This window comes from Phacochoerus africanus, chromosome 9 (genome assembly GCF_016906955.1).
Source record: "Phacochoerus africanus isolate WHEZ1 chromosome 9, ROS_Pafr_v1, whole genome shotgun sequence".
Taxonomy (NCBI): Eukaryota; Metazoa; Chordata; class Mammalia; order Artiodactyla; family Suidae; genus Phacochoerus; species Phacochoerus africanus.
Window position 1 is genome coordinate 79,687,570 of NC_062552.1, and position 23,690 is coordinate 79,711,259.

The 23,690-nt window shown below is 44.9% G+C and overlaps 1 protein-coding gene across 3 annotated transcripts in view; it reads left to right on the forward strand.

Moving 5' to 3' along the window:
- Positions 1–23,690, forward strand: part of TEP1 (telomerase associated protein 1) — a 41,385-nt gene that overhangs the window by 831 nt on the left and 16,864 nt on the right. For 2 of the 3 annotated variants that reach the window (XM_047795007.1, XM_047795008.1), the window contains exons 2-20: positions 1,970–2,740; positions 4,101–4,280; positions 4,773–4,907; positions 5,652–5,813; positions 6,216–6,377; positions 6,691–6,765; positions 8,311–8,435; positions 8,648–8,805; positions 12,225–12,334; positions 12,773–12,863; positions 13,345–13,531; positions 17,398–17,566; positions 18,056–18,214; positions 18,395–18,475; positions 20,165–20,295; positions 20,655–20,714; positions 21,916–22,071; positions 22,681–22,857; positions 23,042–23,162. In XM_047795007.1, the coding sequence (XP_047650963.1) occupies positions 1,970–2,740; positions 4,101–4,280; positions 4,773–4,907; positions 5,652–5,813; positions 6,216–6,377; positions 6,691–6,765; positions 8,311–8,435; positions 8,648–8,805; positions 12,225–12,334; positions 12,773–12,863; positions 13,345–13,531; positions 17,398–17,566; positions 18,056–18,214; positions 18,395–18,475; positions 20,165–20,295; positions 20,655–20,714; positions 21,916–22,071; positions 22,681–22,857; positions 23,042–23,162 (3,210 nt within the window). The remainder of the gene's footprint in view (positions 1–1,969; positions 2,741–4,100; positions 4,281–4,772; positions 4,908–5,651; positions 5,814–6,215; positions 6,378–6,690; positions 6,766–8,310; positions 8,436–8,647; positions 8,806–12,224; positions 12,335–12,772; positions 12,864–13,344; positions 13,532–17,397; positions 17,567–18,055; positions 18,215–18,394; positions 18,476–20,164; positions 20,296–20,654; positions 20,715–21,915; positions 22,072–22,680; positions 22,858–23,041; positions 23,163–23,690) is intronic. The other variant, XM_047795010.1, reaches the window with a different exon arrangement.

Below are 23,690 nucleotides of genomic sequence, written 5' to 3' on the forward strand. Positions count from 1 at the left end.
GGAATTTCCAAGGGTGTGACCAAAAAAAAAAAAAAAATAGTAGTGGTTATCCCTGGAGAATGGAGCTAGAAACTAGAGATGAGGATTTTTACTTTTCATTTGTAGATATTTTTGCTCTCATTTGTAGGTGAGCTGAATCTCCCTTCACAAACACCAGGGTGCAAAAAACCCCCAAAAATCTAACTTTATATTTCTATTAAGTTAATTTTTGTTGTGAGACTTCTTTTTTAAATCTTGAGTCAATTCTGAGATTTCCTGCTCTGACACCGGGGTCTTATATAGTGCAAAGATATGAGGGAAATGTACAGGACACACAGGCCATTACTTTTGATTCATTTTGCCTGCACTAATATCCATTGGCCATTCTGGCTTTGGATTGTCAGTCCATTCAAGTCTTCTTGGAAGTGTTCTATGTTCCTGTCCATAAGCTTTTGAGTATAAGGGATTAAGTGATTTACTTAACAACATAATTATTCCTAAAATATTTAAATGTAAATAGGAGATAAGCATTTGTCCAAATAAGAGAGTATATACATTCCTAATGATATGAATTCAAGTACTCTCTCAGGCAGAGGTTCTTAATTTGCAGTTACTGGAGATACTAGGAGATCCATAGATGGAATCCCTGAAAACTGAATGCAAAATAGTACATACTCATGTTTTTCTGTGAAAAGCTCCAACTCCGTAGCTTTTAGCAGAATCTCAAAAGCTTTTGAGTCACACTGAGTAGCATTTTAGCAACAGTGGTGAACAAGGCTAAAGGGTCTCTGTCCTCAGGAACTTACTGTCTGGTGGCGTGAAAGACAAATGAACAGGCGGTTACAATAGAGGGGATGTGCTCTGTGATAGAGGAGGCACAGTGGTTGTGAGAATATAGAAGCACCACCATACCAGACAAGGGGTGGCTGTCAGCTGAGGCTTCTTGGACGAAATGACTTAAATTGAGGCCTTCAGAGTGATAGGAAAGTAGAATTTGGGTTAGCAAAGAAGGAGTTGGGGAAGGGTGGTGTGGTCTTAGTAGAAGAAAGAGCGTTCTAGCCGTCTGCCTGTGCAGAGATCTAAAGTCAAGAGATGCTTTGGCAATTCATAAGCTAAAAAGAGTTTGTATGGTTTAAGCTTAAAGTTAGATGAGAGTTGGGGTTCCCGTCGTGGTTCAGGGGTTAACGAATCCGACTAGGAACCATGAGGTTGCGGGTCTGATCCCTGGCCTCGCTCAGTGGGTTAAGGATCCGGCATTGCTGTGAGCTGTGATGTAGGTTGCAGACGCAGCTTGGATCCCATGTTGCTGTGGCTCTGGCATAGGCTGGGGGCTACAGCTTCAATTCAGCCCCTAGCCTGGGAACCTCCATATGCCACTGGTGCGGCCCTAGAAATGACCAAAAAAAAAAAAAAGTTAGATGAGAGTAGCAGTAAGGGATGAGGCTGGGAGATCAGAAGCCAGGTTATGTGTGTGATACATACAGATGTAAACAAGACAAAAGAGCCCTGACCTTCAGGGAGTTTTAATAAGGAGAAACAGGAGTTCCTGTTGTGGCACAGTGGTTAACGAATCCGACTAGGAACGATGAGGTTGCGGGTTTGATCCCTGCCCTTGCTCAGTGGGTTAACGATCCTGTTGCCGTGAGCTGTGGTGTAGGTCACAGACTTGGCTCGGATCCTGAATTTCTGTGGCTCTGGCCTAGGCCGGTGGCTACAACCGATTCGACCCCTAGCCTGGGAACCTCCTTATGCCACTGGCGCAGTCCTAAAAAGATGAAAGACCAAAAAACAAACAAACAAACAAAAATACTCCCTATAGAGTACTCCCTGAATACATCCTTAGTTTGGACCCAGTCCTCGAAAAATAAATATTGGTTGTTCTCTGCCTGAAGCTCACTGGCATTATCAGGAGGACTATGGGAAAAGTTTAGTGCCAGTACACAGGCACTCCCAACACAGCCAGCTGCTCATCACCTGTCTTTCCTTCTAGGCATATACTGGTTGGGCTCCAGCCATGGAGAAAATCCATGGACATGAGTCTGCCCACCTGAACATTCTCTCCTTGGAGAACCAGTGCCTGGCCACACTTCCTGACCTGAAGACCTTGCAGAAACGACATGGGCATGTGTCTGCCCACCTGAACATTCTCTCCTTGGAGAACCAGTGCCTGGCCACACTTCCTGACCTGAAGACCTTGCAGAAACGACATGGGCATGTGTCTGCCCACTCAGACGTCCTCTCTTTGGAGAACCAGTGCCTGGCCACATTTTCTGACCTGAAAATCTTAGAGGATCCATGTGGGCCTGGGTGTGCCCACTCAGACATCCTCTCCTTGGAGAACCGGTGCCTGGCCGCATTTCCTGACCTGAAGACCTTGGAGAAACCACACGGGCCTGTGTCTCCCCACCTGGACATCCTCTCTTTGGAGAACCATTGCCTGGCCACACTTCCTGACCTGAAGACTTTAGAAGAACCACGTGGTCATGGGTCTGTCCACCGAGACATCCTCTCCTTGGAAAACCGGTGCTTGGCCACACTCCCCATATTAAAGAGCACTGTGTCTCCTAGCCCCTTGCTCCATAATCTCCAGCTGTCTCGACTGGTACAAGCTGATCTGTGCAGCCTGAATGCCAGCAACCACTTGGTCTCTGAGCCTCCAGCCTCAAGGGCTCAGTGCCTCTCTGAAGGATTAAGCCTTCTGACCTGCCCCAGGGTCTTGAAAACCATCTCTGCCACAGAGACAGCTCAGGAAGCAGCTTTGGTAATAGCTCCAGGCACTTGTGTTCACTCCAGCCGTATTTGTTAGGTGCTCTGGTTACTAGCTTTCAGTGTCACAGTGTCTCTCTGTGCTGCTCTGCATCTGTGTACCTTCTTTCCTCAGAACCTCTTCCTGAGGTGTCCTTTACCCCAGGGCTGTCTTCATAAGCAGCATTACTCTTATTGAATATCTAGTTCAATATTCTGGACAATACAGCAAAAACAGGTTTTGTCCTTAGAAAGCCTCTGGTCAGGGGCGGGGGAATCGGGGGATGCATGATATTGCAGTAGCAGAATCAATCAAGTGCTTTTGAGATCTCATAGGGCATGAGACACTTTACTGTATCCTGGACCACTTCTCTGAGTGTGTATGTGCAAACACACATTCACTTTTACACATCTAAGTATGTTTGGTGTACAGGTCAGGATCAGTAGACAAGCACACAATCTTTCTGTGTAGATTGGGTATTTGGACAGAGGGGAATGTGAATCTGAGCCCTTTACCATCTGCTAGTTGCAAGCCGTTCAACCTTGGGCAAGACTCTTAAGCTTGTGAAGTTTTTTTTTTTGGTTTTTTTTTATAGCTATTTCTTGGGCCGCTCCCGTGGCATATGGAGGTTCCCAGGCTAGGGGTCGAATCGGAGCTGTAGCCACCAGCCTATGCCAGAGCCACAGCAACGCAGGATCTGAGCCGCGTCTGCGACCTACACCACAGCTCACGGCAACGCCGGATCGTTAACCCACTGAGCAAGGGCAGGGACCGAACCTGCAACCTCATGGTTCCTAGTCGGATTCGTTAACCACTGCGCCACGACGGGAACTCCAAGCTTGTGAAGTTGTAATTTCTTTACCTTCGAGATGATGTCAGCGAAAATCTACCTCACAGGGTCATTGTCAGGGTTTTAGCTACTATGATCTTACATTTATTTAGGGCTTTGCGATTTGCAGAGTCATACATGAGTGATCCCATTTAGTCTTCTAACAGCCCCATCAGGTAGGTGGCCGGGAATGAGGAAGCCGAGGCTAAGGGTAAGCTCATGGTTGTTGGGAGATGGGCCCTTTTTCTTCTGACTCCAGAATACCTTAATAGCCTCATAGGTGTGTCGCGAGGGGCCCAGGCTCCTAGGCTGTGGCATCAATGAGGAGGATCATGAAGCATCTGAGCAAAGGTTCAGGTTATGGGTTTGGGAAAGGGGATATAGATCTGTCCCAGACAGGACAGATCCATGCTGGGCTGTGAAGGGAGAGGGGTTCAGGTGCTGGAAGATAGATGTGGACTCTTCCTAGCCCTGGGAGCTGCTTTCAGCTCCCTCTCTGAGGGGCTGTGGGTGCAAGCTGGGATTAAGTACTGCTGCTCTCTCCAGGGTCGCTGGTCTTCAGGAGAGAAAAAGTCGGATGAGAAGGAATGGGCAGAGGCTGAAATGCCTTTTTATAGTCTAAGCCTGGGAGAGAAGGAGGAGGTGGAGGAGCTGGCTCTGAAGCTCACTCATGGGGACTCTGAATCTCATCCCGAGCCTACTGACCAGGCCCTTCAGGAAAAGAAGGTAAACGTTCCAGAGATGGGGAAGGTTAATGGTGGTGGGAGGAGTAGTCACCAGAGGCTGAACCAGATCTCTACCGACAGAAGGGGAAGAAACTATTTTCTCATTTCCTAGTCTCTCCTGCCCTTTTTTTTTTTTTTTTTTTGACTTTTTAGTGCCGCACTTGCGGCATAATGAAGTTCCCAGGCTAGGGGTCTAATACGAGCTACCAGCTGCCAGCCTACCCCACAGCCACAGCAATGCCAGGTCCTTAACCCACTGAGCGAGGGCAGGAATCAAACCTGCAACCTCATGGTTCCTAGTTGGATTTGTTTCTGCTGCGCCATGAAGGGAACTCCCCTAGTCCCCTTTTCTAACCTCTCAGCTGGACAAACATCTTCCTGAATCTGGGTTCATTCTCTTTGTCTTTGACTTTGTAAGTTGCCCTGAGTGGATGCTGAAGTTGGTCCTTATTACCTCTCTGCTCTGTTCTTCCCTTTCTTTCCCGATTCCCAGATGGTTCTGATCAGCTATCTTTGTTCTACCCTGGCGTCAAATGCAAACATGAAAAATGAGGCTTACTCTATCCAGACTTTCCTCCTTGAGCTCTGTAGTGAGCTTGCCCCCTTGGAGCCTGAATTTATCCTCAAGGTATTGTGATGTGAAGGAGGGGATCGGGGTGGGAAGCTCAGAGGGAGGGAATTTAGTTAGGCTGTGTGAGCGGGATAGTGACCAGCTTTATACTGGAGTGGAAGGAGATTTACTTAGATTGTAGGGTCTCTGGGTGAGTCTGAGGCCCAGTCTCTGGGGTTCTCTTAGGACTAGGGGAAGATAGGATTGAGAAAGAGTATACTGGGATTTGTTTATTTAGTAATTACTCAGGCTGAATACACAATGCTAGGCCTGAGGGGTTATACCAACAGATATAATGAAACTTGTATCTGGCTCTTAAGGAGTGTATGGTATTATTAGGGAAGCAAAACCAATCCCAAATATTATATACATGCAAATGGAGTAGTAGATAGTGAATAAAGTTTCAGAAGTAGAGAAGAGGGGCAAAGTGTTTCCTCAGAGGTTTTGGAAGATGGCAGCATAAAGCAGCAATTTGAACCCTGGGTAAGTTTTTGATAGACATTGATGGTGGGAGGTCTTCCGAAGAGGGAAAGGGCCTGGTTAAACTGGGAGATGATAAGCAGACTTAGGGGAAGACTGGTGAATAAGGGTTAGGTTATGGAGCATGTAGAATGCTGGGCCAAGAGGCTTGGACTTTATATCTTATAGACTATCTGGAGGACTCAGGAAAAGGTTTATGCAGGCAGATTAGATAAGCAAGTTAGTTTAGAGCATGATGCTGTGAAGTGGCTGAGATGCCAGCCCTCCTACCCTGTGCCCTAGGCATCTCTGTACGCCAGGCAGCAGCTGAATGTCCGGGATGTAGCCAACAACGTCTTGGCTATTGCTGCCTTCTTGCCAGTCTGCCGCCCCCACCTGCGACGATATTTCTGTGCCATCGTCCAGCTGCCTTCTGATTGGATCCAGGTAGCTGAGTTCTACCAGGTATGGTACTCAGTTCCCTGGGCTTTGACCCTCCCTGGGTTCCCTCTCCTTTGCTCGCTGTATCACTGGAGAAAATTGTCAGGTATTTTGGCATCCTCTTGGCCATCCTCAACCCTGGTACCCAGACCAGATAGCTTCTCCCTCTACCAGGCTGGGACATCCAACAGGGAGAATACTATTGAGAAGGGCTGGACAGAGTTTGAGAAGAATTGGTGTTGTTCTGGATCTCGTGTTTATAATGAAGAGCATGAGAATTTGAGAGGTCTGCCACCAGGCCCAGGACCACAGAAACTGTCATTGTAGAGCTGGTGCTGGGGCCGCACTCCCGATTCTGTGCTCTCTTTTAACCCTAGGAATGGTCTAGAGGGTTTCATTCCTGATGGTTTCTCCTCTTCCTGACAGAGCCTGGCCAGAGGAGAGGAGGACAAGCTGGTGCCCTTGCCTGCCTGCCTACGTGCTGCGATGACGGACAAATTTGCCCAGTTTGACGAGTATCAACTGGCCAAGTACAACCCTCGGAAGCACAGGGCCAAGAGGCGCCCCCGCCGGCCACCCCGCCCTCCAGTCAGTCCCTGTCTCATCCCTGGTCATTCACAGCCTAGGCCTCTTTCCCTGGGAAAGTAGGGGGAGGAGGGAACACACTGACACCCCTCCGCCAGGATCCCACATTAAGCACCTGACATGTTTCTGCCACCAGGCAAAGAAGGAGTCAGAGATAGGCAGAGGAGCTGGGTAGAGCTCAGAGGGCAGAGGGCAGGGCCTGCTTCTTCCCAGCCGGCTTCCTATTTGGTAGCAATGGGCTTTTAGGACTGTTGGAATAGGTCTCTCTAGGGACAGTCTCCACTTCTCTTTTTTAAAATGGCTTCTGTCCCTACAGAAGGAGCATACATTTTCTAAGACAAAGCAATTTTTGCCAAAGTTCATTCGGCCTCTTCAAGGTGAACAAATGATGGTGAGTCCTTGTTCTGGGGTTCTGAATGTACATGTACAGTCTTTTCTCAACTAATATTTAGAAATGGAATTCCACTTGGCTTAGAAGTACTAATAGTGAGTGTAGCAGGCACATGCCACTGTCCTACCTAGGGAATTCTCAACTGTGATTATGGGGGCACTGGGAAAGGCTTTTTTTTTTTGTCTTTTTATGTCTGCACCTACAGCACATGGAAGTTCCCAGGCTAGGGGTCTAATCAGAGCTGTAGCTGCTGGCCTACACAGCCTACATGCCAGATCTGAGCCACGTCTGTGACCTACACCACAGCTCATGGCAACACCAGATCCTTAACCCACTGAGCGAGGCCAGGGATCGAACCGGCATCCCCATGGACACTAATCAGGTTTTTAACCTGCTGGGCCACAACAGGAATTCTGGAAAGGCTCCTTTTATTTCCATTTTTGCTCTCCTTTGGTATCCTACTTGAGTGACAAGAGGTACATCCAGCTGGATAAGTGATTAAAACATTATGAAATATCTCCCTTCCATAGGAAGTTTTAAAAACAAACCAAACACAAAATCTTTTTTCACTTAATTAACAAATAAGTCACTGCACTTAGTGGTTAAGAGCATAGAACCTGATCAGACCACGTGGATTTGAATCCCACCACCACCACCACTTGCTGGCTACATGACCTTGGCCAGCATGATGCACCTTTTTTTGCTGCATTTTCCTTACATATAAAATGGGGATTGGAGTTCTCTGGTAGCGTAATAGGTTAAGGATCCAGCATTATCACTGCAGCAGCTTGGGTTACTGCTGCGGCACATGTTCGGTCCCTGGCCCAGGAACTTCCAGATGCCATGGACACAACCAAAAATAAAAATAAATAAAATGGGGATGATAGCAGTACCTACTTCATTGGGTTTTTGTGAGGATTAAATAAATCAGGGACTGTGTTTAAGGTCTTTCTAACAGTTCCTGGCACTGAATAAGTGATGATGTCACCACCATCATCATTAAAATAGGAAAATATTTATTAATATTATAAGAATACGTATCCTTATTTGGTCCACCAATCTTTTCATCCTATTACTACACCCTAAACTTAGCTCCTCTCTTATAGAAAATTCTGAAAGCCAGCATCTTTCCGTTTTTTAAAACACCTCACAGCCTGCATTGTGCTGATGCTTCCATTTCCCTGTTCCATGTCTGACTGATTTAAATAAGAGCTGCTCTTCCCTCTCCCACCCTTCAAGAACAAGATGTTCTCTCTTTATTCTATCCTCATGTTTTTCACAAGCCAGTCATCCCATGTTAACCACTGGTAGTTCAACCTTGTGTAAATGAAACGTGGTGACCCCACAGACCTATTCTGTTATGCTCGCCGTAGGAGCTGTTGTTGCTGGAGATTTTTTACCCCCTATTCTTATTCTTTACCGAGATCTACTCTGGGGAAAGAAATTACCTCATAGGAATAGGATAATCTTGGTTTTTGTTTTCTGAAAAAAGTGACCGCAGTCCTAGATTGAATGACTCTGGGGGACTTGGGGATATTTCCACAGTTTGAGGCGACCTACAATGCAGTATCAAAGAAAGAGAGTGAGCCAAGGTTCACCCTGAAAAAGTTGGTACAGCGACTGCACATCAGGGAGCCTGCCCAGCATGTCCAAGCCCTGCTGGGCTGCAGGTGAGCAGATGTACCCTGAACACATGCTCCATCTTGGTAACCCCCGACTCTTCAACACCCCTGGCCCCAGTTCCTGTAGTTGGGCCCCAGCAACATTAGTTTGGGCAGACTGGCCTTAAACACAACTGACTAGTTTTGGATGACTCACCTTTTCATTTCTGAGTTAGTTTTGGCTGGCTTTGAAATGATAAGTTTTTCCTCCTCTGTTCCAGATATCCCTCCGACCTACAGGCCTTTTCTCGAAGTCGCCTCCCGGGCCCCTGGGATTCCAGCAGAGCTGGGAAACGGATGAAGCTCGCCCGGCCTGAGACCTGGGAGCGGGAGCTGAGCTTGCGGGGAAACAAAGCTTCTGTCTGGGAGGAACTCCTTGGTAGGGTAATCTTGACCATCACACTCCCTCCCTCCCTTCCTCATTCGTGCCTCTGCATTTTGCACCCTAGATTTCCATGGCATGACGCTATTATTCTTTTGCTTGGTGGTTCCATCCCTGAAAATGATTGGGTTTGTAAGGTCTGCCATTGACCCACTGAAGTGGACAGTGGGCCTGCTTTGAGTAGCACTGGCATTATAGGTAACTGGTCATAATTCCAGATGTAGTTAGGGGATATACAAACCTTTATCAACACATGACAAAAGTGGTACTTTCTCTCTGATTTCACTTGTGTCAGTATCTGTGTAACTTATCCAAACAAGGTAGGACTGTCCATGGCATATTGGAATCTCTACCAAAACCCATTTTTAGGGCATGGATGTTTTAGGTAATTTGCACATTGTGATAATGAATTCAAATGGGGAAGACCAAGTTACTTACAATCTTCTCTTTCTGTTTTTTTCTTTTTTATTTTTTTTGCAGGGGGAGGATAGCTAGTTTATTTTTAATGATAGAAGGTTCTATTCCATTTTTTCTTTTACTTCCTCTTTCATCTTTGAGATTTAAAGTCAGCTTCTTTCTTTCTATCTGACTTTTGACTGCTTGAGGTTTTGTTTTTTTTTTTTTTGTCTTTTTGCCATTTTCTAGGACTGCACCCATGGCATACGGAGGTTCCCAGGCTAGGGGTCTAATTGGAGCTGTAGCCGCTGGCCTACGCCAGAGACCCAGCAATGCAGGATCTGAGCTGCGTCTGTGACCCACACCACAGCTAATGGCAACGCCGGATCCTTAACCCACTGAGCAAGGCCAGGGATCAAACCCACAACCTCATGGTTCTTAGTTGGATTCATTAACTACTGAACCATGACAGGAACTCCCATTGACTGCTTGAGTTTAAAAAAATTTTTTTATTATAGTTGATTTACAATGTTCTATCAATTTCTCTTGTACAGCAAAGTGACCTAGTTATATATATATATATATATATATATATATATATACACACACACACACATTCTTTTTCTCCATTATCCTTATCATGTTCTGTCACAAGTGCTTGAATATAGTTCCCTGTGCTATACAGCAGGACCTCATTGCTTATCCATTCCAAATGCAGTAGTTTGTATCTACAAACACTAAACTCCCAGTCCATCTCACTCCCTCCCTGACTGCTTGAGTTCTGTAGACTGCATATTTTGGAGCATCAGCAGCCAAAGCTGGCTTTTATTTCTCTGTGAGCTGCCATTTATAGTTTATACTCAGGACAGCCCAAGTTGCTCAGCTTCTTATCACTCCTCTCACTTTGTGGTTGTCATTGGTGGAGTGTGTATCAGAATCACATATAAACACACACACAAACACACACATGCTTGACAATCTCTTCCCCAATGTTTGATACAACTTTGGGTTGAGTAGGATAAAGGGGCTTGGAGAGAAGGCAGGATGTGTAAGATAAAATGTAATCAGATATACAGATCCCTCTTTGTAAACCACAGGCTCATTAATAACTCATTAACACATTTTTTTTGGAATGAAATCATTGAATTTTCTCAATCTATAGGTTAAATCTTCATTTTATTTTCTAGTATCCTAAATATGATATTAAACTTAATTTCTTATCAAAATGATCTAGAAAACCTTCATCCCTATCAACATTAGAGCAAAACTTATGAGTTGACAAAGGGTGCAATAGTGCATGAGTTGTAACATATCATTTATGCTGTGTATACCACCTAATTGTTCTACACAGACTATAAATCAGAATTATGACTGTCGTGGCTCAGTGGTTAATGAACCTGACTAGTATCCATGAGAATGCGGGTTCGATCCCTGGCCTTGCTCAGTGAGTTAAGGATCTTGTGTTGCTGTGGCTATGGCATAGGCTAGCAGCTGCAGCTCCAATTATACTGCTAGCATGGGAACCTCCATATGACAAGACAAAAAAAAAAAGAAGAATTATGACTGAAGAGCCCCAGGCTTCCAGAAGGCTGAAAGCGTCTAGCTATAATTCAGATGGGGTTTATATCACCTTAAAAAAGATGCCACCGCTTTCCTAATTCTACTGATGGTGCAGGCTAGTGCCTGGGATGTGGGGGGAGGGAGGGCAGGCAAGTTGGTGTGGTCTTTAATGTGGTCTGAATGCATCTCTAGATGGTACTTCCTATTTATGTTTACCTTTGTCTAAAAGAAAGAATGTCTCCAATATTTACTGTACAGATTGAACCCCTATAGTCACTTAGTGCCTGTTATGTGGCTGTATGTCATGTATGATAGTTGAGGTTATCAAGGACGAGTAGGAGTTCTACAATACAAAGGCATTGAAGGTGCCCCTCACTCTTTTTTGGTTTCTGCATAATGTGACTTATTGCAGCTTACCTTTGAATTGTAAATGGATTTTGAATTATTATTCAGTATTAACCAAATTAACCCTCTAAAATTGACCTAAACCTTCATTATAAAGAAACTGTGATTGAAGGTGATACTAATCTCAAGAGACAAGTGAACAATGAGAAAGTGGCAGAAGTAAAATTCTGCTTCAGGATAAATCTTTTTCATCTATCTTCAAATAAAGAATAATTTAAAATAATTTAACCATCTCTTATTAGACATTGGCCAAAAAACTTATGAATTATCAAGAAGACTCTTTGTAATATGGATTTACACTCAACTGTTAATGGTGAATTTATAATTTAAGTGTGTATTGTACCTTGATATATGAATGATTGTACTACATGTACATAATTTATAAATATGATTATACTAGGAAATTTCTCTTTCAGCCATCTAAAAAGTTTGGAAATCATTATGCTAGATTATAGAGAATGTAGTTTGCCAGTTGAGCCCAGTCTCAGGGCTAGAGCCAACAGACAAAAGTGATAACCTAAGTAGTTTATTGAAATATCCAAACCCTGGGAATTCCTGGTTATGGCACAGCAGAGATGAATTTGACTGGTATCATGAGGATGTGGGTTTGATCCCTGGCCTTGCTTAGTGGGTCAGAGATCCATCATTGCTGTGAGCTGCAGTGTATGTCACAGACACAGCTCAGATCCTGCATTGCTGTGGCTGTGGCTGTGGTGTAGGCCAGCAGCTACAGCTCTGATTTGACCCCTAGCCTGGGAACTTCCATATGCCACGAGTACAGCCCTAAAAAAAAAACAGCAAAAAAAAAAAAAAAAAAAAGAGAAAGAAATAGCTAAATCCTGTTTATGGGTTGTATAGATTTTACTCCAAACTCAGGCAACCCCATTTTTATCTTTCCAGACCTTTAAAGCATGTTGTGTAGGATAGATCATATGTTAGCACCTCATTTCCTTCAACCTGAAGATTCAGCATGGCCTCTGAGCTTCTTGCTCTGGTCTCTGACCTCTCTCACTCAAACTTTGTTTGCTTTTCTCACCTATGGCCGACCTTCACAGACAGGGGGAAGCTTCCTTTCATGGCCATGCTTCGGAATCTGTGCAACCTGCTGCGGGTTGGAATCAGCGACTTCCACCACGAGCTTGTGCTCCAGAGACTCCAGCAGGCTGTACGTATGAGGGGCAGGGGGGTAGGCTTCTCCTGGTGGCTGGGGAAGGTCGTAGCCACCAGGCTATTTCCATGTGGTCTGTAAGCAGGTATGGAGGTACAGATGGGTTGGGGGACACAGATCTGGGGGTTCATCATCCCTTTGAGAGGTTGGAGTATGAGAACTTTCCTTTTTGTTTTCTGAGATGATTCTGTGATGTAACTAACTTCAGAGAACCTGATATAAAAGAAACAGAACATTCTGTTCCTCTCCTTTCTTTACCTCTTTTCATATTACCATGTGACGTCTTTCTATGTATTTCTCCACCTTTCTCTAATATCCATTTTGCTCTTCTTCACCTTCCCGCAGATCTAATAGAGTGCTTATCTCATCTTCCTGGTCCCTGAAACCCCAGATACCTCCCTGGTCCTCTACTCATGAGCCTCCCTTGCTTTCCAGAGGTCAGTGATCCACAGTCGACAGTTTCCATTCAGATTCCTTAATGCTCATGATTCCATCAATGACCTTGAGGCTCAACTTGAAAAGAAAGGTATTATCTCTCTTTTTCCAACTCTTGTTTGTCTCTCATGTCTGAGCATAGATGAGATTGGAGTCCCTGTCATGGCTCAGTGGTAACAAACCCGACTAGCATCCATGAGGACTCGGGTTTGATCCCTGGCCTCACTCAGTGGGATAGGACCTGGCGTTGCTGTGAGCTAAGGTGTAGGTCACAGACACGGCTTGGGTCTGGCATTGCTGTGGCTGTGGTGTAGGGTGGCAGCTGCAGCTCCAATTTGACCCCTAGCCTGGGAACTTCCATATGCTGTGGGTATGGCCCTGAAAAAAAAGAAAAGAAAAGAAAAGACAGCAGCACTGGGATTTTTCAGCCTTTTGCTTTCCAGTCTCAGGGTGTGGGGTGGGCAGAGGTCAGACACTGGCCAACTCCAAGGGTCAGGACTCAGGACAGCTATGGGAGGACACGATGCGGGAATAGAATCTCCTGATTCATATACTTACCTGTTGCCACACAGCATTGCCATTTCCTTCCAATATGAAACTGCTACAGCGGATAATGATTAAAAACACAAGATATGGTAAGAGGTTTGCCAGTTACTGGCAGTCTTGCAAACCAAGTCGTCGGGAACTTCGGGCAGCAATGATGATCCCTCTGATATATGAGCAGCTCAAGCGGACGAAGCTGAAAATACACAAGGCCAGGTGTGTGTGCGAGTGTGTGCTATCTGGGAGTAATGGGTGGGCAAGAGGCACCCTGAAAGGGCTGGGGAGCCATCTGGAAACCCCAGCTTTTATTCTCCAAAGACATGCTTGTTGGTCATCCAAGTAGCTGAGACTCTCCTGGTTCCAGTCGTCTCCTGCACAGCAAACCTTCTTTAACGTTGTCCTCTAGAGAGATCATGAGACAAAATCTATGTTTGGGCCTTCACTCTGTTATCTGTGATTTTTTTTTTTTATTGGTTTCCGTGGATTCCATCAGCCCCTGTAGCATTTTAGTGCGTTTAGTGCGTGAGTCAGCATGTAGTCCAAGAGGAATTGGTGCATGAATAGTGCCTCTCTGCTTAGGCTCTAGTTTGCACTTTTCTTTTAATTCTCTGTGATGTTTGTTTTTCTTTTTGTTTCTCTTTGCGTGTATTTTCTGACCCATTCACTTTCCTTTTTCTTTTGACACATATAAAGATAGTTATCATCAAGCAGATTTAAAGGCGGGCATAAAACCTGTTCTGAAAGCTTGATAAAGTCCCAGCATTCAATGCTTCCACAGTATCTTCATTCATTTCATTCAAGACACATGCAGGGATTATCTAGTAGGTCTCGTCGGCTAGGACTCACCTGAATCAGTGAGTCACTGGCTGAACACAGGGTTATTAAAGAATTCAGCTGAGGGTGCAGTCCAAACAGTTTGTCTTCACGACCCAGTTGTGTAGCCACCAGCCGCATGTCCCTATTAAGCACTTCAAATGTGGCTAATGGAAACTGAGATGTGCTGGATTTCGAGGACAGGGTGGAGAAGGATATAAATTATCTCATTCACAATTTTTGTATTAATTACATGTCAAAATGAAAATATTTATATATATATGGCTAAGTTAAATGTAATATTAATGTTTCCAGTTTCTTTTTACTTTTTTAAATGCCACTGCTGGAAAAATTTAAATTACATGTGTAGTTTAAATTTAATTTCATTAGTTGTAGTTTAATTCTCTTGGTTAGCACTGCTGGAGACTACTGAATTCTCTAGATTAAAAAAATGAGGGAGTTCCCATTGGTGGCTTATCAGGTTACGAACCCAACTAATATCCATGAGGATGTGTTTGTTTGTTTGTTTTTTTTTAGGCCTGCACCCACACATATGGAGGTTCCCAGGCTAGGGGTTCCTCTAGTTGGAGCTATAGCCTCCAGTCTATGCCACAGCCACAGCAACATGGGATCCAAGCCGATTCTGTGACCTACACCACAGCTCACAGCAATGCCAGATCCTTAACCCACTGAGTGAGGCCATGGATTGAACCCAAGTCCTCATGGATGCTAGTTGGGCTTGTTAACAGCTGAACCACAATAGGAACTCTGATGTGGGTTTGATCCCTGGGTCTGATCAGGGGGTTCAGGATCCGGCATTGCCATGAGCTGTGGCATAGGTCACAGTGCAGCTTGGATCTGGTACTGCTGTTTCTGTGGTGTGGGCCAGCAGCTGCAGCTCTGATTCCACTCCTAGCTTGGAAATGTCTATATGCTGTAGGTGTGGCCCTAAAAAGCCAAAAAAAAAAAAAAAAAAGAAAGAAAGAAAGAAAAAAAAAGGTAAAAATTTTAAACATGAATACAAATAATGAGAATAATAAAATGTACTCCCATGAACTATTAGCCATATTCAGTAAATATCTAGATTTCACTAGCCTTCCTTTCCTGATTTCTCTCTGCTTTTTCTTTTTTTTTTTTTCTTGTTTCTTGTTTTTTTTTTTCCTTGTTTTGTGGTGACATCATGTGGCAGTTCCCGGGCCAGGAGTCAAACTTATGCCACAGCAGTTACCTGAGCCACTGCAGTGACAATGCTGAATCCTTAACCCACTGCGGCACAGGGAAATTCCTCGTTTCCTTTCCTTTTGAAGGTGTTTTTATTTTTATCTTATTTATTTACTTTTTTATTTAATTTGATTTTTAGGGCTGCACCTGCAGCATATAGAAGTCCCCAAGCTGGTGGTTGAATTGGAGCTACAGCTGCAGGCCTATGCCACAGCCACAACAACGCCAGATCCAAGTCTCATCTGCAACCTATACCACAGCTTGAGGTAGCACCAGATCCTTAACCCACTGAGCGGGGCCAGGAATGGAACTTGCATCCTCATGAATACTAGTCAGGTTCCTTTCCACTGAGCCACAATGGGAACCCCTTGAAGATGTTTTTAAAAACAAATGTCAAATAGTATGATACACTTTATTTCACCCCTCAATACCTCACATGTGTCTCTTAAAACAGACATTTTCTTGTATGGTCAGAATGTCATTAATATACCTAACGAAACTGAAAATAATTGCTTGGTATTATCATTTATCTAGTCTATATTCAAATTTCCCAATTGTCTTAAAAGTATCATTTCACAGTTTTATTCAAGCCAGAATCCAAACAAGGCATACACAGATTACATTTAGTTATTAAGGCTCTTAAATCTCTTAAAATCTTTTTAATTGTTTTCATGCCGTTACCTTACTGTGGAAATTATGCTCAGGGGGCCTCTCAGAATGTCCCACATTCCAGATTTGTCTCTTTCTTCAGTGTCATCTAACTCGTTTTTCTATTTCATGTACCCTGGGCATTAACTCTAAAGCTTGAATAGGTTTAGATTTAACTTTTTTTTTTTTTTTCCTTGCAAGAATATTTTGTAGGTGATCCTTTGTACCAGCACTGTGAGTAAGACTAACAGAATTTTCGCCCCCTGATAGGATAGAGGATCAGGAGGTTCACTACCACAAGAAGTCTAGTGGTCCTACTCATAGTACTGGTGATTGATTAGTGCTCTTAGGTGATGATACCCTGATTTCTTCACTGTAAAGCTAATGGTTTATTAATTGATGTTCTTTGCCTGAATTAATTGTTTCATTAGCAGCTACAGAATGGGGGTTTTCTATCATTCCCCATGTTTATTAGCTGGAACTCTAAAAAAAAAAAACTGTTCTCATGAACTAAAGCTACTTAGTAACTTTGAATACTTTAAAATAGAAATTGTCTTGGAAAAGTGGGTAGGATGTTCAATTCTTCCTCCTTTAAATTCCATTTCATCCATTTCATTTTTCAGAGTAAAAAGTTAGCATTTGTTCTTTTTTTTTTTTTTTTTTTGCCACACCCGCAGCATACAGAAGTTCCTGGGCCAGGGATGGAACTCTTATCACAGCAGCAACCTGAGCCACAGCAGTGACAACACTGGGCCCTTAAAACACTGCACCGTAAGGGAACTCCAGCATTTGTTCTTTACATTACATTTAAAAATAGGTAGCAGTTGGAGTTCCCTTGGTGGCGCAGTGGTTAACAAATCTGACTAGGAACCATGAGATTGCGGGTTCGATCCCTGGCATCGCTTGGTGGGTTCAGGATCCTGCATTGCTGTGAGCTGTGGTGCGGGTCGCAGATGCAGCTTGGATCCCGTGTTGCTGTGGCTCTGGCATAGGCTGGCGGCTACAGCTCCGATTAGACCCCTAGCCTGGGAACCTCCATATGCCGTGGGTGCAGCCCTGGAAAAGACCAAAAAAAAAAAGTGTGTGTATATATATATATATATATATATAGCAGTTAAATCTTGCCCCCCGAGGTAAGTATGGATTAATTTGGTGAGCATGGCAAGCGATTTCAGAGAGTGGGTCTACAGGTGACTTCTCTTCTGCCATGAGAATGGATTAGGGGAGTCCTGTAGAATGGGGGCCAGGGGAAGCTCCATCCCTGTTTTCTCTACCGACACTGGAGACAGGCTGTGGAGGGAGAGAAGACTTAATATTTGAATGGCAAGTATACCCATCTTTCTCAGAGTGGCAAACAGAGAAGCTCCTGAGCCCTCTGTCTGTTTCTTTCCTGCCTGCAGACAGTGGAAATGTGACCGTGAGATGCTGGCTCGGTATCGACAGGCCCTGGAGACAGCTGTGAACCTCTCCGTCAAACACAGCCTGCCCCCCCTGCCAGGCCGCACCCTCTTGGCCTATCTGACAGATGCTAATGCAGACAAGATCTTTCCCAAGAGCAACCTGCAAGGGGTAAAAGAATAAAAAGATGACGGGTGGTTGGTAGGCTACTGGGGATCCTGAGTGGCATCCTGTTCCCAGACCTGGTTCCCCCAGGCAAGCACTCAGGACTAAAAGAGAGGTCATGCACTAGCTTCTCAGTCAGACCTTGGTTTCTAGGAACAATTCCTAGAATGTGGTCTCAGGCCTGTTCATGGACGGTAACACCAACCTTTCACATTTGGTTGGTCCTTCATATTTTTTATGTTTCTGTCACCAAAATATGTACCACTTTCACCTCCTTCCATCCCATTGTTGAATTTGGGCAGGCATCCCTAGCCCTTCTCCACTTTCCTCCTCAGTTAGCCCTTTCTTGGGGCTGCTAAAGCTGTCCTTTTCTTAATTGGGGATTTTGTCCACTTTTCCCCAACCAGTGGAGATATTTAGCCTCCAGAGCTGGATGGGCAAAGGTGGATTCTGGAATAAGGGAGCTTTATTTCACCCTGATACATGTCCAATCAGCCCCCTCTGAACTATGTGCTCCTGTTGATTGGAATGATGATGGCTCGGACAGAGCAGGTGGATCTCCTGTTGTGTGGAAGAGGCATTGTCAAGACTCCTGTGATTAATGCAGAGCAAGGTATCCTGAAGACGGCCACTGAACTCCAAGCTCAAGTCCAGGTCAGACACCCTCCCCCACCTTGCAGAAATGTAGGAGTAGATAGAGGCCTGGGAACAGCCTGACTAGTCAGGGAAGGTTTGGGTATACTCAGCTCTGACGACTTCCTGAGCAGACTATAGTGTTTGTTGTTTACTGATCATCTCCCATGCAGCCACATGACACGAGCCTCTTTCTTTTAGGAGCTGGATGAAAAGTTGGATGAATGGTCCCTGTCTGCTTTGGGGGAGCACTTGCTGTCCCTGGCTACCCAAAGGGTCCCTGTGAGTACTGCCTAATCCCTGAGAAAACCTCCCCTCACCCACATTTTCGTCCACACCGATGTACCTCATTTCTTAAAACTTTCTTGCAAACTGTGTATGATACCGTACAGGCTGCAACCCTATACTCAGTGGTATGCTGGTAAATATTTCACAACCAGCAATCTGGAAAAATAAGTCCTGGTTAATATCATTTTCTAATTTCCATAGTGTAAATACTCCTTTAATGGCAAGTTTCAAGCTACCAACATGCAGTCAGTGACACAGAATTGGAAAGAGGTTCCTCAGCAGCACGTTTATGTATAGTATTTCCACAATATAGATAAAGTAGATATAAATAAGTTCAAGAGTAGATAATGGCGAGATGTAGTAAAATAATTAGGAAGTGATGATTTTATAGTATTTATTACCTTTGCCTTTAATATAATTTATTCAATTGTAAGCTTATACAACTTATTTTTTTTTCTATTTATTTTTTTCTGGCTGCTCTGTGGCACATGGAGTTCCTGGGCCAGGGATCAGATCTGAGCTGCAGTTGCTGCAGCAACGCCGGATCCCCAACCAATTCCACAGGGCCAGGATCGAACTTGTATCCCAGTGCTCCCAAGAAGCCATCAGTCCCATTGTGCCAAGCGGAAACTCCAAGCCTACACAATTTAATATTTAATGATGGCTATGTTTCACAGCTGGCTCACAGAATTCCTAAAGGTTTGAGAGTCAGCTTTTGTGAGCCTGAATGAGCCAGCTACACACTGCCCCTAACCCAAGCTCTACGTTAGTTTTTACTTTTATTTAAAATTTTTAATATAAGTTTTAAAGGTTATTTTCCATTTACAGTTATTAAAAAATATTGGCTATATTCCCCATGTTGTACAATACATTCTTGAGCCTATCTTACACCCAGTAGTTTGTACTTCCCGCTCCACTACCCCATGTTGCCCTTCCTCACTGGTAACCAGTAATTGTTCTCTATATCTGCGAGCCTGCTGCTTTTTTGTTATATTCACAGTTTGTTATATATTTTTATATTCCACATACATGTGATATCATACAGTATTTGTCTTTTTCTGTTTGATCTTATTTCACTTAGCATAATGCCATCCAAGTCCACTCATGTTGTAACAAATGGGAAAATTTCATTATTTTTTATGACTGAGTAGTATTCCATTATATATATATTTGTGTGTGTTTAGAAATATATATATATATATATTTTTTAATCAAATCTGTTTTTTTTATGGCCATACCTGCAGCATATGGAAGTTCCTGGGCCAAGAATCGAATCTAAGCTGCAGTTATGACCTATACCACAGCAACACTGTATCCTTTAACCCACTGCAGTGGGCCAGGGATTGAACCCTTGCTTCTGCAGCAACCTGAACCACTCATTCATATTCTTAACCCACTGTGCCACAGCAGGAACTCCTACCACATTTTCTTTATCCATTCATCTATTGACAGGCACTTAGATTGGTTTCATATCTTGGCAATCCCACACTCCACTTTGATGCCCTGCAAATCAGGGCATAGTGGCTTTTCCTACCCTACTTGCTCTCAGGAAAGTTTCTAATGTCCTCAGAGTTCTCCTAGTTCCCCAGTCCTCAGAGATCTTGTCTCTTCTTGTCCTGAGCTCTTTGGCACCTCTGTTCTCCCTCTGTTCCTGGTCTCAGCCTCTCCCCTTTCATCTTACAGGTGGACAGGGTCATCATCTTTGGCGAAAGTACAGATGATAAGCTGATAAATGCAGCGAAACAGCTTTTCTGGCAGCACGTGAATCCCAAGTGCCTCTTTGTTGGTGTCCTTCTGAGAAAGACAGGTTACCTGTAAGGGTGCTCACATTCCTTGCCCAATGCCAGCAGATAGTGACCCGTATTTCCTGCCTAGCCCTACGAAAGCTTGGGGTACCCCTACTGCTTTTTGCCTACCCCTACTCCCACTCGCCAGGCCCCTCCCCATTTCTCCCTTCTTTCCTCTGTTGCACTTCAAGTGCTAGAACCTCCTCTGCAGTCTTCAGCCTGGCTTCATACCTCTTTGTGATGGTCCATCCCAGTCCCAGCCTAGTAATGAACCCTATTAAAAGTGCAGAAGTTGGGTGGTGTCCATCCTACGGTGTTAGGGGTCAGTGACTCTTTTTTTTGGGGTACTGTTTCTGACTACTAGTGGCTGCTTCTTCCTTTGCCAGGTGCACAGATTTGAATCCCAATGACGTGACACTCTCAGGCTGTACTGACGGGATACTGAAGTGAGTACAGGATGGATGCTGAAGAGGTCGGGGGCTTTGTTAGAACATCTTTTTTTTTTTTTTAGAACATCTTTTAGAGATCATCTGTGGCCTCTGCTCCATTCCCATCCTTTTTAAAGCAAGACAAAAATTTCTTCCTCTTTTACATGTTGTAGGCATGGCACAACACAGTATTATATCGACTTGGGCATCTTCTATCTGTTGCTCATATTCCATCCTCAAATACTCTGCTTCCACCTCATAGTTCAAGATGGCTGCTCCAACTCCAAGCATCATTTTTTATATTACATGTAGTAGGAAAGGAGAAAAGGGTACATGGGAGATTGTAATGTTTGCTTTTACGGGAACAACTCAGTAGTTGGTCCTATCAGTTCTATTCATTCTCTGTGGCATCTGTTCCATTGCATTTCAGAGGAAATCTTATGTTAACTTTATTTATGCCAAATATGCAGAAATCTTTTTACTTTATTTTTCTCTCCACCTCTAGGCTTCCCACTTAATTCTTTTATCCCGTGCCTTTTCCTTTGGATGGCACTTAATCCCCACTCTCCTAAGTTCCATTAGGAAGGTTTATATACTTTCCTCCTTATCCATGGAGCTTTCATGGCTGGTGCATTACTGATCAAGCCCAGACTGGAACGACCTTCATCTTTGCACCTTCTTTCAGCCCAGTTACCTGTGGCCCAACAGAAAGCCTATGATAACTATGCACACAGCAGAGGGTCTATAACTGTGTTTCTTCTCTGTTCCATCATTCCTGTGGTTCTGCTCCTCACTTACTTTAAGTCTACACTTATTGTTTATGGTGTTTTTTTTTTTTTTTTGGTCTTTCTAGGGCCATACCTGAAGCACATGGAGGTTCCCGGGCTAGGGGTCAAATCAGGGCTGTAGCTGCTGGCCTACACCAGAGCCACAGCAATGCCAGGTCCAAGCCATGTTAGTGACCTACACCACAGCTCACAGCAATGCTGGATCGTTAACCCACTGATCGAGGCCAGGGATTGAACCTGCGTCCTCATGGACACTAGTCAGATTCATTTCCACTGAGCCATGGCGGGAACGCCCTGTTAAGGGTTATTTTATTAAGGAGATCCAGTTAATTGGGTGACCTACTCTAGCCATATCTTTGTCCCCAGCCCTCTTAGATGATCTTCCTAATTCTCTATTTCACTCTCATTTATTTTGTTGTTCTTTATGTCAGGTTCATCGCAGAGCGTGGTGCCTCCCGCCTATTAGAACATGTAGGCCAAATGGATAAAATATTCAAGATTCCACCACCTCCAGGAAAGACAGGGGTCCAGTCTCTCCGGCCACTGGAAGAGAATACTCCAAGCCCCTTGGCTCCGATTTCCCAGGGGTAGGTCTGTTTTATGCCTTTGTGAATTGGGAGGGGGTGACTATAATCTCAGGTGACTATAGTTCTGGCTGTTGGGATGCTGCTTATTCTGGTCACTGAGGCCTGCTTCCTCTTTCCCAGGCAGGGGTTTCTTAATACAGATGGTGAGCATGCCCCTTTCTGTACTAGGAAAAGGGGGTTAGAATGTGAGGTGGGCAGCAGGTACCATGGACATACAGCCAGGGCTAAGGCCGAGAGCTGAAAGGTACAGGTTCTGGCTTTCCCATCCTGGCTTTGTCAAATAGTAACTTCAAATTTAGGCTAATTGCCGGACATCTTAAGCTATAGTTTCTTGATCAGTAAAATGGAGATAAGGATCGCGCTTACCTCACAGTGCTGTCATGAGCATTTCGTGGGCAGAGTAGGTAACAATTATTGCTGACACAGGAGAGGCGCTTGAGAAATGGCAAGTAGGGTTTAATTTCCATGCTCTGTAGCTGAGGTCCCAAGCAGATTATTCTCCCAGACACCCCCCAGCTGGCTGTTGTACCTGGCTTGTCAGTGCCGAGGGGTGGTCACAGCCATCTCTCTGGAGCTGGGCTGTGGGGCTGATCCCCAACTTACCTGCAGATGGCGCAGCGTCCGGCTCTTCATTTCTTCCACTTTCCGGGACATGCATGGGGAGCGGGACCTGCTGCTGAGGTCCCTGCTGCCAGCACTGCAGGCCCGAGCGGCCCCCCACTGCATCAGCCTTCACGCCATCGACCTGCGCTGGGGCATCACTGAGGAGGAGACCCGTCGGAACAGGTGTGGGGGCCACAGAGAAGAGGGGCTGGGTCGGCGATGAGGGGCTTGAGTGGTAGAACTGATGTGGGCAGGGTTGGGATTGCAGGGGCTGCTGAGGGCTGAGGCAGGGGTTGTTCCCTGGATGCTATCATTATGGGCCAGGGCCCCGTCTCCCTGACACGGTGCCCCCATAACTATCCTGCAGACAACTGGAAGTGTGCCTTGGGGAGGTGGAGAACTCGCAGCTGTTTGTGGGGATCCTGGGCTCCCGCTATGGCTATGTTCCCCCCAACTACAGTCTCCCTGACCATCCTCACTTCCGCTGGGTAAGGCAGGCAAGGTTCAGGGTCTGGGGAGGAAAGAAAGGTTGAAGCAGGGGCAGGAGAGGCTATGGTGGGTCTAGAACCTTGGGACTCTGCATAGGCAGGTCCTTGAGTCTTGAAGTGGAATACAGACAGAAGGTTCTTTCTGTGAGTGACCAAGACCTAGATAAGCCAGTTGCCTTGAGAAATTCCTCTGGTTTGGCCATGGGATACGAGGGATAAGCAGTACATCTTTAGGTTTTGCCATCAGAGAGAGCTGGGTTCTGATCTTCCTTCCGTCATTGTGCGGCTTTGTGGAAAATGGTTTATCCTAATCTAGGCTCAGCTTCATATACTGAAGAGTAACAGTAACGTCTCCATTGCAGGGTTATTATGGGAATTAGAAATCTATTTTAAAAACGTGGCAACATGTGACAGACATTCAATTGTTAGCCATCTCCTATATTTATTGGCTTGTGTCTGGAGGGAGAAAGGAACATTACTGAGATGAAGGGGTCCTGGGATCTTGGCAGGTCTCACAGGAGGGGTTAG